Source organism: Bactrocera latifrons, unplaced genomic scaffold, assembly GCF_001853355.1.
Source record: "Bactrocera latifrons isolate USDA-ARS-PBARC rearing strain unplaced genomic scaffold, ASM185335v1 scaffold_1176, whole genome shotgun sequence".
In the NCBI taxonomy this organism is placed as follows: domain Eukaryota; kingdom Metazoa; phylum Arthropoda; class Insecta; order Diptera; family Tephritidae; genus Bactrocera; species Bactrocera latifrons.
In genome coordinates this window covers 23,243-36,577 of record NW_017534604.1, presented here as the reverse complement: position 1 = coordinate 36,577, position 13,335 = coordinate 23,243, and the positions used below count along the sequence as shown (strand labels likewise).

General features: G+C 31.6%; 2 protein-coding genes across 2 annotated transcripts; one reads left to right on the top strand and one right to left on the bottom strand.

Moving 5' to 3' along the window:
* Nucleotides 1-972: 972 nt before the first annotated feature.
* LOC108978105 (probable cytochrome P450 313a4) lies at nt 973-5,533 on the top strand. The gene is made up of 8 exons (XM_018948233.1): nt 973-1,184; nt 2,283-2,480; nt 2,536-2,718; nt 2,780-2,855; nt 2,921-3,047; nt 4,402-4,557; nt 4,618-5,044; nt 5,324-5,533. Exons 1-8 carry the CDS (start codon nt 1,034-1,036, stop codon nt 5,497-5,499), a joined length of 1,494 nt encoding a protein of 497 aa, XP_018803778.1. The 5' UTR covers nt 973-1,033; the 3' UTR covers nt 5,500-5,533.
* Nucleotides 5,534-6,823: 1,290 nt separating this feature from the next.
* LOC108978106 (probable cytochrome P450 313a4) lies at nt 6,824-10,280 on the bottom strand. The gene is made up of 8 exons (XM_018948234.1): nt 10,088-10,280; nt 9,811-10,014; nt 9,536-9,721; nt 8,411-8,480; nt 7,825-7,939; nt 7,586-7,771; nt 7,097-7,517; nt 6,824-7,037 (listed from the first exon to the last, which is right to left on the bottom strand). Exons 1-8 carry the CDS (start codon nt 10,278-10,280, stop codon nt 6,856-6,858), a joined length of 1,557 nt encoding a protein of 518 aa, XP_018803779.1. The 3' UTR covers nt 6,824-6,855.
* Between the last annotated feature and the right edge of the window lie 3,055 nt (nt 10,281-13,335).

Sequence of the window (13,335 nt, the reverse complement as noted above, 5' to 3'; positions counted from 1 at the left end):
TACTTACTTTTGAAAAATTTGTCAGAAACTTATTTGCAGTAGACAGTATTTTTTCGCAATTAATTAAGTTAACTTTTGAGGCAACAAAGCAAAAAAAAAAACATGTTACCAAGTAACGAAAAAACTATCACGCGTGACAGTCTGGTCTCGATAAAACGGTAATGTGTTAATTTTACAAAAACAAAACCGACGTAAAAAACTACCTGGTCTGGTCTGAATAGCCCTAATATAAGGAAGGAAAATTAAATTTCATAACGGAAATCGAAGAATAGCGCAATCGATTCGCTCATTTCTTTTATAATTCCTAATGCTTATAATAGAATGTTTACTTTTCAGAGGAAGTATCATCAGTACTTAATTACTGGTATTTGTATGCAACGTAGCACTGGCAATTATTCTCTGAAGTTCGAATTTGTCGAACTAACTACCTATTGTTTTTAATTACTTCGAGCCTTACATTGAAATATAGCACGGAACACTCGCTTTCATACATATACATGCGAATGTGCATAGTATTTGTWTATACCGCATCGTCATGGACAACGTCGTACTATATCTACACAGGCATGAACACATAGCATATGGGCAAAACTCATGCCCATAAATGTGAACTAAAAATTGCTTGATTGTAATGTAGTAACCACTACTACTTTTTAAATGCTAGATATTTAAAATATAAATGTATAAAAGTTTTTAACAATAAAATATACGAAATATTCCAAGCAATATGTTGTAACGAATAAAAAGCATAAGTAGTATGTGAAGACTATCCCCTATGATTGAAAAGGAATATTAGACACAGAAAGCGAACGCTCAAAATATCGAGTTAGTACTGTAGAGTGCTCTCCCACTACTCCAAATGTTTTCRAGAGTCTCGAATTTTACCTTATCTCATATAAATTAAACAAATTAATTTCTTCGCACAATATTCGCACACAAAGTGTTGACGGGCTTCGTAATTGTCACATCGCGACTTGCGTGAGTTCTGATTCAGCAAAGAAAGTTATAACAAATTATAATTTATTTATAAACTATGATACTCTATTATTTAACGGGAACACTGTTGTTACTTTGGATCCATGTTTTATGGAGTCGTAGAGCATTTTATAAATTAATATGGAAAATATCTGGGCCGTTGGGCTACCCCATTGTGGGCATGGCCCATCGGTTAATGAGGAGGGAAGGTAATTTTTCAGTTCACGTACATTTTGTCAAAAAAAAAAAAATTTTTTTTGCGACAGTAACCAAAAAAAAATTCAAATTTATGAAATAAATGATTTTTCAAAAAAAAATATATATGTATGGAAAAGTGACTTTAGAATGAAGTGTGAAATTAGTTATCCAGAGCTAAAACTTGTATTACTTAATGGTAAAAGCTTCGGTTATTTGTTAGACTTTTGTGAAACTTTATCGAATAAATGTAAATAGCCGAGTTCTGAAACAAATAATTATAACAATAGAAACAAACTAAATAAATATATCATCACCTGAAATAAAAAAATAACGTATCATAAAAAAGTTCGAAATTGAGTGTCTTATTAATTACGCTTCACTACTTCAAATTACATAAAAACATAATATTACATATGTTCAACATTTTCAGGTTCTGCGCTCAGATATAAACCAATTTTAACCAATATTTAATTTTTTTTCACTCATTTTCAATTTTATTTCGTGTTTCATTCATGCCTCTGTAAATTTCCGAAAATGTTGTTACGTTATTTTGCATTTCAGGTGACGATATAATGATTTACGTCTTTATATAACGAGAAGATCTGTACAGGTGTTGATATGGCTAAGTTATACATTAAATAGAACTTTAATAAACTACTACATATCATGAAAATATTATGTTATTACGGGTATAAGAATCCAAATGGTTAAGATTTGAAATTAAATGCTTGTAAAAACATATCGCCTATTTATATATACATATTTTTATATGTAAAGTCCACCGATAGAATGAGAGATATTCGCCATTGGGACAGTGGAAATTGCGGATTGATTTTAAAAATGTATGTATGTTGTATGTATTTTAACAGTTATACCGCATAAAATATTATTCATTCATGGATTAATTTTATGCCATTCAATAAGTAAGAACAGCTTTGAGAACGACGAATTCTATTGCTGAATATTTTCACAAATAAATTGTTCGAGGTTAGGACAATAGAACGAATATTTACAACGCGTATTATACATGCTTATTTTAAATATATAGTATATCAGTATTTTATAAATATTTTGTAATCATATGTTTTTATGAAACAAATAATTTCCAGATATTTTATCAGCATTTAAAGAAGAAGAACAAAAGTTCGGACAAACTTTCTTTTCTTGGCTCGGACCATATCCCTTTTTGATTGTTGGCGATCCCCAAATAGCGCAAGATATTTTAACTTCTCCCCACTGCGTTAACAAAAGCTTCATCTACAGCGCTTTGGATGATGGTGCTGGAAGAGGGCTGTTTAGTTTACCAAGTAAATRCATTACAAATTTAGATATCTATAAAACTGTTTGATCAATATTTCGTAGATCCAAAGTGGAATTTGCACAGGCGTCTTCTAAATCCTGCATTCGGGCACAAGGTTCTTCTGAATTTAATGCCCATATTTAATCAAGAAGTGAATAAACTCATAAAAACATTTGAAATGCTTTTAACGGAAGAAGTCGATTTGACAAAAGTTTTCCAGAACTTTACATTGAAGATTGCAGCACGTAAGTTCAAAACGGTTTTTAATTGAAATTATTTGTTGTGTAACTTTATGATGATCTCTAGAAACGACAATGGGCGACAAAATTCCCTCCGACGGCATAAATAATTTTTCCGAAGGATTATTGAGCTGTTATAAATGGTAGAATTAATTAATATGCTTAACAAGCTACAAATATTTAATAGTTGTCAAGTTAAATATTCTAGTGTTCAGGATTCCATGACCCAGATGTGTTTTTCACCTTGGCTAAATTTCAARGTATTCAACTATTTCTGGAAGAATAAAGACTCCTATAAAGAGGCAAAATCGGAAATTCGAACTTATATTCGCAATGTAAGTTTTTGTAATTATTTCTTAATTTATATATTAGTAGTTTTTTATAACATTGATGAAGGGGAATATTAATGAATAGAGCAGGCGAAAACTGAAATCGAACCTTTTTGAGTACTAATTTTTAGTTTTCATATTAGAGAGCAYCGAAAAACCAACTTTCAAAAGAGAAATACAACACGCGATGAGAGAAAACGGGAACATCTATAATTAGACACAAAGATATTTTCATACAAATTATCGATATTTTAAAATTTATAAGTACATAAAGTAGGAATATACATAAGTACTAACTGGAGAATTTATTATAAAATATTCATTGATATTCTCTAGGGTAATCATAAATTATTATATACTATCTTTGAAAAATGTAAAAATCTGTAAAAYCGGGTGATACAGATTCGAAGCCATATAGTTTTTATGATTTGTACACTTTTAACGATGTTACAGAATATAAAGTACGGGTAAAACCATTTTATTCTCGCAATTTGAAAAAAATATAAGACATTATTCATTATTCGACGAAAGACTGAAAGGATTACAAACTTCTTTAACCTAGCACATAATTGGAAGTCAGTATACTCGTTGCATAACATTAACATAACAAAAATTTTGACAAACATAAATAGCTTAAACTCAGATGGAAAGTGGAAATAATTAGAAATCGCTATGTCGCATGGAGACAGATCTGGATTGTATTAACTTTTGCCATTATTCAAGTACACTCGAAAACACTTTGTAGCAAATATAATAAACAACTCATATTCTGACGAAAACATTTAGWATAAATTCTGTTAGAATGACGAAAATTATTATAAATAGGGATCGATTTCCCACATTTTCGTCAATATACTGTAGTATATTCATTGTTATACGTTGACTTAATTTTCCCAAGTTTTCTTACATATTGACCGATATGTCCGGTAAAAAGCCAACTGGAAGTTCGAAAATCTTGATATTAAGTATATTGTGGTTAGATAAACTATTAACCCGCTTTCACATATTTTCGACATAAGTGTTCATTATGAATTTCTATAATATATCTCAGAGCTTTTCCTGAAGCTCACATATTAACTGTGGACTTGAAAATTTAGGGTCGATTTCGAATATTTTTAGACTTGAAATGGAACTGTTTTTTAAGGCTCTCTTCCAAAAATTGCATTAGCRTTAGATTTGTATATTCTGTAAAATGATCGAATTATATGAAAATGAAATTTCCTTATRTAATTATGTATGTATGTATATATGTATATGTAYATATGTATGTATCATCATCATCATGTTTATACACCAACCTTTGTACATATGTATTTCATCACATATTTATACGTTTATATATTTTCCGTTTTACGCACAGTTAATAAAACAAAAGACCATGTACGAACCAGAATTATCGGAGAACAAAAGGGCATTAGACCAAAATATTTTTATACATCGCGCTCTCAATTTGGTTCAGAAAGGGCATTTCGAATGGCAGAACGTTGAAGATGAATGTAATGTGATTGTGTTTGGGGTGAATATTTTAATTTATTCATTATTTCAACAGGATAATTTAATTATGAGCATTTCATAGGCTTTCGAAACTACTTCAAACACCCTCATGTACATACTGATGTTGCTAGCAATGTTTCCACAGTATCAGGATAAAGTTTTTGATGAAGTCTGTTCCATATATTCCAGTAAAGACGATAATGAAGTCACTTACAGCGACACACAACAGATGATTTACTTGGATATGGTGATTAACGAAACCATGCGGGTGATGGCGCCAGTGCCATTGGTCGCAAGGCAAACCGAACAAGAAGTTCGTCTAAGTAATGATGTTGTGATTCCCAAGGGACTGCAAGTAGCAATTGATATATTCAATATGCATCGCCGTACGGATATTTGGGGTCATGAAGCACATATTTTTAATCCGGATAACTTTTTGCCATCAAACTTGGACGGTAAACACCCTTATGCATTCATACCATTTACGAAGGGAATTCGGAACTGCATTGGTGAGCTTGAATTATTTTAGAATAATGTTGATACTATTAATATGATTCAGATCACAAAAATCGATTTGTTAGAATTGTGAATCGAATGATGTGAATCATTAGGTCGACCAATTCAAAGTTTTTGGCAAAAAAGAGAGTATTCTCGAAAATTGCATGCTCTAAATGGTGTTCACAAACTTTATTATTCAATAATTTTACGAAAAGAAAGTTGTCACTTATGTATAAGGAATCTTGAATGTCATTTTTGTAATTGCTTTAAAATGTTACCAATTTTTTCAGGTTGGAGATATGCTCTTTTATCAATGAAAGTAACTATTGCTAGACTGATATTGAATTATCGGTTTTCTACTACATTCGAATACCAGAATTTACACTTTGTAGAAGACATTACAATTAAGCTAAAGGAAACACCGCTTCTTCGAATATTTGAAAGAAATAAAAATATACTTAAATAATAATGCATTAATTTTATAATAATTAATTTATCAGTATCGGAAATTAAATATAATAATAACTATTTATTCCCAATAGTGAAAAATTATAATTTTGGATGCAATAATGTATTTCAGCTTCTTAGTAGAGAGACAATCGGCTAATGGTTTGAATGGTCAAATATCTAACTATAGGATATTCAAAAATGTGTATATGTTGCCTAGCCTTTGTGTTGGCCTTACGTTAATTTTTCTTTATCTTATATTTTTATAGGGAGTTTGCCAAGCCTCTTTTACTAATTGTTAATAATATACATGTCTAAAAAAAGTTACCTTCTTTCTTACTTTTATTTTATTATTATATTTTTATACCCTACAGTTGCTACAGGGTATAATAGTTTTTATCATCTTATGTTTGTACGTATCAACTAAAASTAAAGGAGTTAGATATAGGGATAGGTATATAAAATTCGATTGACTGTCTGTCTGGGGAACGCGAAAGTCCAGGTCGAAGTCACCAATTTCGATATTTTGGTTTCATAAACTCACACCTGTGCGACKTTATAGCCAAAATCCAACTGGTGTTCTTAGATTAGTGTTTTTTATCTTATATTTAGCTAACGAAAACGTAATAACTAATGTATGTAAGAGAAATAGCAGTAGTGTAACTTCTAATAATAATATGGTGTGAGAAAAATAAGATTTCGTAAGATACTAACATAACATAGGGCTTAGGATTACTTGACTCAGTATTGTTTGAGCACGCGGCAAAGTTGGACACCAAAACGAAAACGTAAACCTTACGGGTAGAAATGTTAATAATGGATTTTTAATGTTTGCGGGTTTATTATCATCTGACATTGGAATATACATCCACCTAAATCTACACAAGTTTAACATTCAGGGTCCATTTTCCCAATGTGATATTCCTTAAGTAAACCTATATTATGTATTTTATGACTCAATAAAAATTTTATAATCGATAGTCTAAAAACTGTGTTTTCTATTTATTTCCGATCTTGCGTTAATTTTGGACCCCTTTTATATGCCGCACAATCGTAAACAATGAAATTCTATGATTATGCAGTGAATACGAAACGTTATATTTACCTATAATCAAAATACTCTTTATTGAGTGTTCTGAGAAAACTGGTGGAGAAGCAATGCTTGTCACAAATTTGCGAGAGAATCAAATTGCTGTTAGACATTGTGAACGTCGGTTAAAAAAATTTAGATAGTCTGATTATGAACTATTTTTATTTTTAAAATATTATTAGTTTCTTAAATACTTCTCAAATACATAAAGGCTCCTAAAGATAAAAATACATAATTTTAAATTGCATTTAAATAAAAAGAAAATATTCGCTTCTACTCTTATTTTCAATTAATTCTTTCCAAAAATTCATTTCTTCGGCATATCTGTAGTTTGGGTTCTTCAACATACCTCAAACTAATATGATCAGAAAAAATAAGATCTTCATACCGGAATGAAGTAGTGAATTTGAAATTACGAATCAAACTTAAAAGCATAACACGCAAAACTACTTCAGCATAATGCCAACCTGAAAAATAGAATAGAAGTTAAAACATATTTTCCTTTACAAAAAAAGCGAAAATTTACCAATACAGTTTCGTGAACCTTTAGAGAATGGAATGTATGCACAAGGGTGACGTTTGCAATTGTTTTCTGGTAGAAAATTGTCTGGGTTAAATGAATGCGCCAAAGGACCCCATAAATCTGTGCGCCTGTGCAGTATGAAAATTGGTATCATTACTTGCATGCCTTTGGGAACATTGATACCGTTTAATGTAGCATCCTTCACAGCTTCCCGACCTATAATGGGTATTGATGGCATAAGTCGAAGGGTTTCTTTAATTACCAGGTCCATGTAAGAAAATTGTTTGAGTTGTTCGTATTCAATAGACGTATTTTCGACAAAAATTATTTCTTCCGTTTCTTCGAAGAGTCTCTGTTGAATGTTTGGGTGCATGGCAAGCATTATAAGAATTGAGTAAATTTGTGTTGAAACGGTATCGAATGACTAAAATTGAGAATCGAAGCGTATACATATATACGTATATAAAATAATAAATATATCTAAAAAATTACCCCAGCAATAACAGTTTGGGTTTCGTTTAATACGTCGGCATGTTGAAATAAGCTTTGATCTTGAAAGTTGAGGGCACGATTTATAAAAATATCAGCATCCGTTCTTATATCTACCTCCTCCGATATTACGTTCATATTTTTGCTGTCAATAGTCCCATCATTTGCTTTTCGCTTATCTTCAATTAACTAAAATAAATTTTTCATATACTATGACTTATTTATTTTTGTTAATATAATACCGTTTCTATATAGTCCTTTATAAGTTGCTTCGTTTTATAATATCTGGGTGTGTAAGTTAAAAATCCGACCTTTAATGTGCTAAATATAGCTCCATTAGCGACTTGTTCCAACATGCTTTAAAAAAAATTATATAATTTATGTACTACACATTCATAGGTTATACACAGAATATATTCCGATCATGCTTTATAAAGTCATTGTCCTTGTCGGAATGGAATCATTACGACAACCCTAAATCCAAAAATTCATTTGTAAAACTTGGTCAATCAACTGAGGCAAATGGTAAAGCCGAATAACCATGACGCCAAAGTAATGATCTACATTTGATCAAAAGGCTGTGCTGTATTATTAGCTCATAAACCCAAGTTCTACACAAGTGTAAATTATCGTTGAGCTTTAAACTCGATGTTAATGAATTCAAGAAACAAAAATGATGCGTAAAGGGGTTTGAGAAGCATTGATTTGCGATATGTAAAAGTAAAAAAAAAAATGTAGCGTCTTAATTAAGTAGGGAAATTTTTTATTGATGATATGTTAAAAAGGAAATATTGATTTTTTCCGAAAATAATGGTTTGATTTACTTACTAATTAAATCCGCGGATCATTTCGTTGTGATTATCGTTTCCGTTATAAAGGCCAACCCCCATTGTAGTTTCTGAAAAAAATATGCAGGAAAGATTTGCAAACAAATTGAAATTAAAATTTTTGGCATCGAATACTTATGCAGTCGCTGTTCAGCAATTTCAGTAGACATTCAAGATTTACATAATATCAACATTTTTATGATTTCCGATTTTTAGTATATTTATATATGTATACTATTATAACTAATGTATGAGAATCCATTTTTTTTTATTTTGATACTAGTACAGATATTTATTTCATTGAAAGTTTTAGCCATGGAAGTATCGATATCAATTTTAATTGCAGTGTCAAGCTTATATAGGATACTGTCTGTTATTATACTACCTTAAAAGTTAAATAAACTATGAAAAATGTAATGAATTGATATCAATGTTGCTTTCTTTCTATTTAACATGAATTTCTCTTTCCTAATTGAGTGCGCTGATTGTGGTAAGTTTAATGGAGATGAATAAATTGGGTATACAGAATTAAGTTTTCGGATTAATTCGACTACCGTATTTATTCTGGTAACGGCTCTGCTGGTCAATACAAAAACATTATGTATGTACGACCTGGAATTCTCCAAATAGCTGTCGCTATATGGCAATATTGTTATACAGGGTGCATGTACAACATTTTCACGCGTCGCGTTTCTGTGAGTGGTGCAAGCCGAAAATGCAGCGTTCGTTAGAGTAGAAGTACGCAATTAAATTCTGTGTGAAACTCAGTAAGTCTGCGACTCAGACATATGGTATGATCAAGCAGGCTTTGATTTAGCAAAAAGTTGTGTATTTTGRGGACCTCACGAGACTCAAAGGAAGGGTCACTCGATTCCGACAAGGCATGAACARCTACGTAACCAAGGCCAGTATCTCAACGCTCCCTAATCGGAAGGGGCCTATTTTGAAAGTTTTTAAAGAATTGATTGGCTYAGTCAATTTTTTCAGTTCTATTACTTTCCAGACAAACCCTGTAATCTAATTATTTGATAAATTTATGGGGACAAACCTTCTATAAAGTATGACAGCCATAAGCTATTGTGTTAATTTTTCATTATTGTAATACTAAACATTTAATTAAGCTTACCCATAGCCATATCTAAAAATGTTCGCTTTATTATTTCGAATACTTCACATTCTCCATTTCCGACATTATCATTCAGCCTTTCCACCAAGGCCTGGGCACCATCCTTGAATATTGGTATAAATTTAATGATGGTTTTGTGGGTGAATGTTGAGTTCATGAGCTTTCGATTGTGCTTCCATTTCTCGCCTACGGAACGTGATGGARGATACATTTAAATGACTTATGACTTTTATGTATATATAATATGATAAGTATATGTATATATTCATTAAAACCTGGGCTAGTGATAAGTCCCCCTGGAATTGCATTATCGATGGCAGAATACATCGTTGTAGATTTATCTAGAAATCTATTTGAAGTGAGTATTTCTTTGATCATATCTAGATCCACGGTAACAAGAAACGGTTGAGGCCCAATCCAGGCGAAATATTTCCAACTCTTAAACTTTATGAAGTATGATTCCAGAATGTATAGAAACTCTATTTTGAATAAAATAACCAGTTTCGATTTTTGCAATATACAATACATATGCAACATCAAGAAATTCCTTACTTTTCATTGGAATTAATTTATATGCGATTCCCAAAAACGGGAAACCTCTTGCTGTTGGTAATTGCGAAGTTATGATATGATAATGATTTCTCTTAAAATATTTGATATAAATCAATATTAAACACAATATAATACAAAGATATAATAAAATTTTGAATCCTTTGAAACTAACTACATTCACCATCACTTGCATTTCAATAAACATAATCCTTAACGTCTCACTAATAGTTAAATTATTATGTGCATTTATTATTTAAAACAAAAGCTTTTATACTTATTCGAATCCATGGGGATCTGATTGACGAGTAAGTGTGCAGAGTGCATGTGCTTGAGTGCATTACACCAGTGATGAGMACACACGTACACATTTTGTAAGCCGTTCATTCAACCTCAGACAAATTAAGGAAATAATGTAATAAACATTGTTTTTGTGGGCAAAACTTATTTTATAAGWGGCAAAGTGCTAAACTTAAAATATCTTTTTATGCCAATAGTTCTATTCACTACTGTATTTTCGACTTGGTGGTTCTACACGACTTTTCCACGGACGCCAGACTAGGGACCGTGAACAGCATGTGTAAGAAGGTCCAATATATTCTATATTTGACTTTTATATCGGCCAATGTATATATTTATTTCAGAAATTTGAGAAAMTCTATTTCTGATAATAATATGTCTGGATATCAAAAAGGACAAGAGTCCGGCCAATACTTYTCTTAGCCYTCATATACAATTACGTACATAATACAAAGATTTTCTAACTTTTGGATGATCGCATATATCGGTCAATATGAGAGTTGAAAATAAGAGAGTGTGTTTTACTCACAACAGKACATCTTCGTGCCTAAAGCGGATAAAACTGGGCGAAAGTTTGACCTAGTCCCCATACGACATATAATATCCAGCTGACTTTTAGTCCATTTGATAAGTATGTGAGGTATTTTAAGTTTTCTAACTAACCTTAAGTCCAATACGTTRGTCGATGTATGAGTTATAGACATATAGTATATATATCATATATATATATCTAACTCATCCTCACAGCGTGATTCTTCAGAAGGAATCGATCTATCTGGCAAAGGCATCAAATATGACAGAAATCGAAGACAAAGGGCTAAGGAATATTTGCGAACCATTTATTCATTCCAGGAAAGTTGATGAAGAAAAATCAAGAATCTGCAGCCGACAAACATTTTTTTTTGCAATATAGTTTTATTTACTGAATGTGTTTTTTGGTTTAAAAGCCGAACAATAAGTTATAAAATCTTAAAACTTTTTAAAAACTAGAAAAGCAAGCAAGTGATTGAGCTGTTTTGGTGATATTTCTATTCTTTTAAGGCGTGTTTGATCGCAGGAATGTACCAAAGCATTATCCAAAGGGTTTGGTTGATCTCGGAGTTTAGATATAATATATTATATATTTAAATCTGCTGTTTTCTAATTCTTTCTTTACCATAGGGATACTATGGATATTCCGTTATTTATTGATATTTTCGTTACGCATGTACCATGGTGAATACGTGATCAATATTAGTTGCACAGATCGTACTCCACAGGTTGAATGCCATACATCCAAATCGGCTTTATGGTCGCATTATATAAAAACTCTTTGTTGACTAGGCTAAGTTTGGAGTTTTTATTTAAAAGCCAATTTAAATTTGCAGCTCTAATCTTCATATATGTTATTTTACTAGAGATCTGTTTTCTTCACGTGAGCCTTCTATCTAGGTGAATACCAAGATATGTATGTTACTTCGTTCGCTTGGGGTACTAAAATATTGTTTATTTTTACTGCCGGGCACAWCTTTCGTCTTAGCGAAAATGCAATATGCTCACATTTCTGTTCATTCACATTTATACGCCAGTTCGCTAGCAATTCTTCGACAGAAYTTAAATGCTTCCTTAAAATTCTTGATGCTAAAATGTGGCATTTGTTACGGCTCACGATAGCTGTGTGTGTAATACATTATTAGCTGTTGGAAGATCTGCTGYATATATGATAGCCTAAWATGTACACTGCCCTGTGGTACACCAGCCCTTATCTTRTATAAATGGGCCTCATGCCACACCTTATCAAACGCCTAAGCCACATCTAGAAATAAAGCTGAACAGTACTCTCTGTGCTTAAATGGTTTTCTTATTTCGTTAGTAATTCTATTTAYTTGCTCTATCGTGCTATGTTTTTCACGAAACCCGAATTGCTGCGTTGGTATTATAGGGGAATTCATTTGCTCTTGCAAGATTACAGATTGCAAAAATCCTATACCGAARTATATAAGGGCACGAGAGCACCCATTGCAGAATTTAGTGATATATGAACTCCTGATTCGGTCAATTTATTGTATATGACTATTGTGAATTGGCGCACCTTCTGCATTCATTCTTACCAACAAAAAAAAAAAAAAAACTGTAACAAATCTTTATAATTTAACTATAAACCATAAAATCTATTTAAAATTTAAGTAGACAGCTGGCATAGGGTTGCAATTAATTTTTTTTCGTGTCATTGCACGGGAATAAACATGGGTTTTGGTCTGACATATTTCAAAGCCATTGCAAATAATTTTCTGCGTGTATTTGTTGTTGTGCCGGTGCACCAAGAGGAAATATCGGCAATGCATTCACCGTGCAAGGGTTCATATAGTATATCACTAGATTCTGCAATGGGTGCTTGGTTGGATTTGATATTAGAAGGTCGATTAGAAATTTTTTCACCATGATATTAAACTGTATAAAGATTACTTTATTTAATATAATAATCTTCATGTTTCAAGTAAATGTTCATTTACCACCCCCCAAAAATTATTCCTGGATCCGCCCCTGTATATACACTGTATATTATATACAGTCAGAGTTATAAGTCTACAAGCAGTCAATATAAAAATGTTTGTCTCAAAGTATTTACAAAACTGATTTAATTTTTGAATTCAAGTTGTATTTTGTTTTTTTTTTTTTTGCAACTTCAATTCAAAAAATAAATAAAACATTTTTATATTGACTGCATTTTGACTTATGACTTTGACTGTATGTATATAATGGTTTGAATCCTCTTTTAACTAACTTTTAACTTCAACTTAGCTCTTCCTTACTTGTCAACCAGTGCCGGATTTTCCACGCAGCAAGAGTAGCAAATGCTACGGGCACCGCGAATAGGGGGGGTCCCCCTTCCAACTGACTGCAATTAAAAAATATCAATTTAGATGGAGCGTAAAATATCCTTGCATGCTTTAAACGCGTTTCACTTCCAC

Coding starts and splice junctions, on each gene's coding strand:
- LOC108978106 (XM_018948234.1), bottom strand. CDS start 10,280: ATGCAAGTGATGGTGAATGTAGTTAGTTTCAAAGGATTCAAAATTTTA. Junction 9,722..9,810: donor GGGACTTATCACTAGCCCAG/GTTTTAATGAAT, acceptor CACGTTCCGTAG/GCGAGAAATGGAAGCACAAT. Junction 8,481..9,535: donor ATTTTTAGATATGGCTATGG/GTAAGCTTAATT, acceptor TATTTTTTTCAG/AAACTACAATGGGGGTTGGC.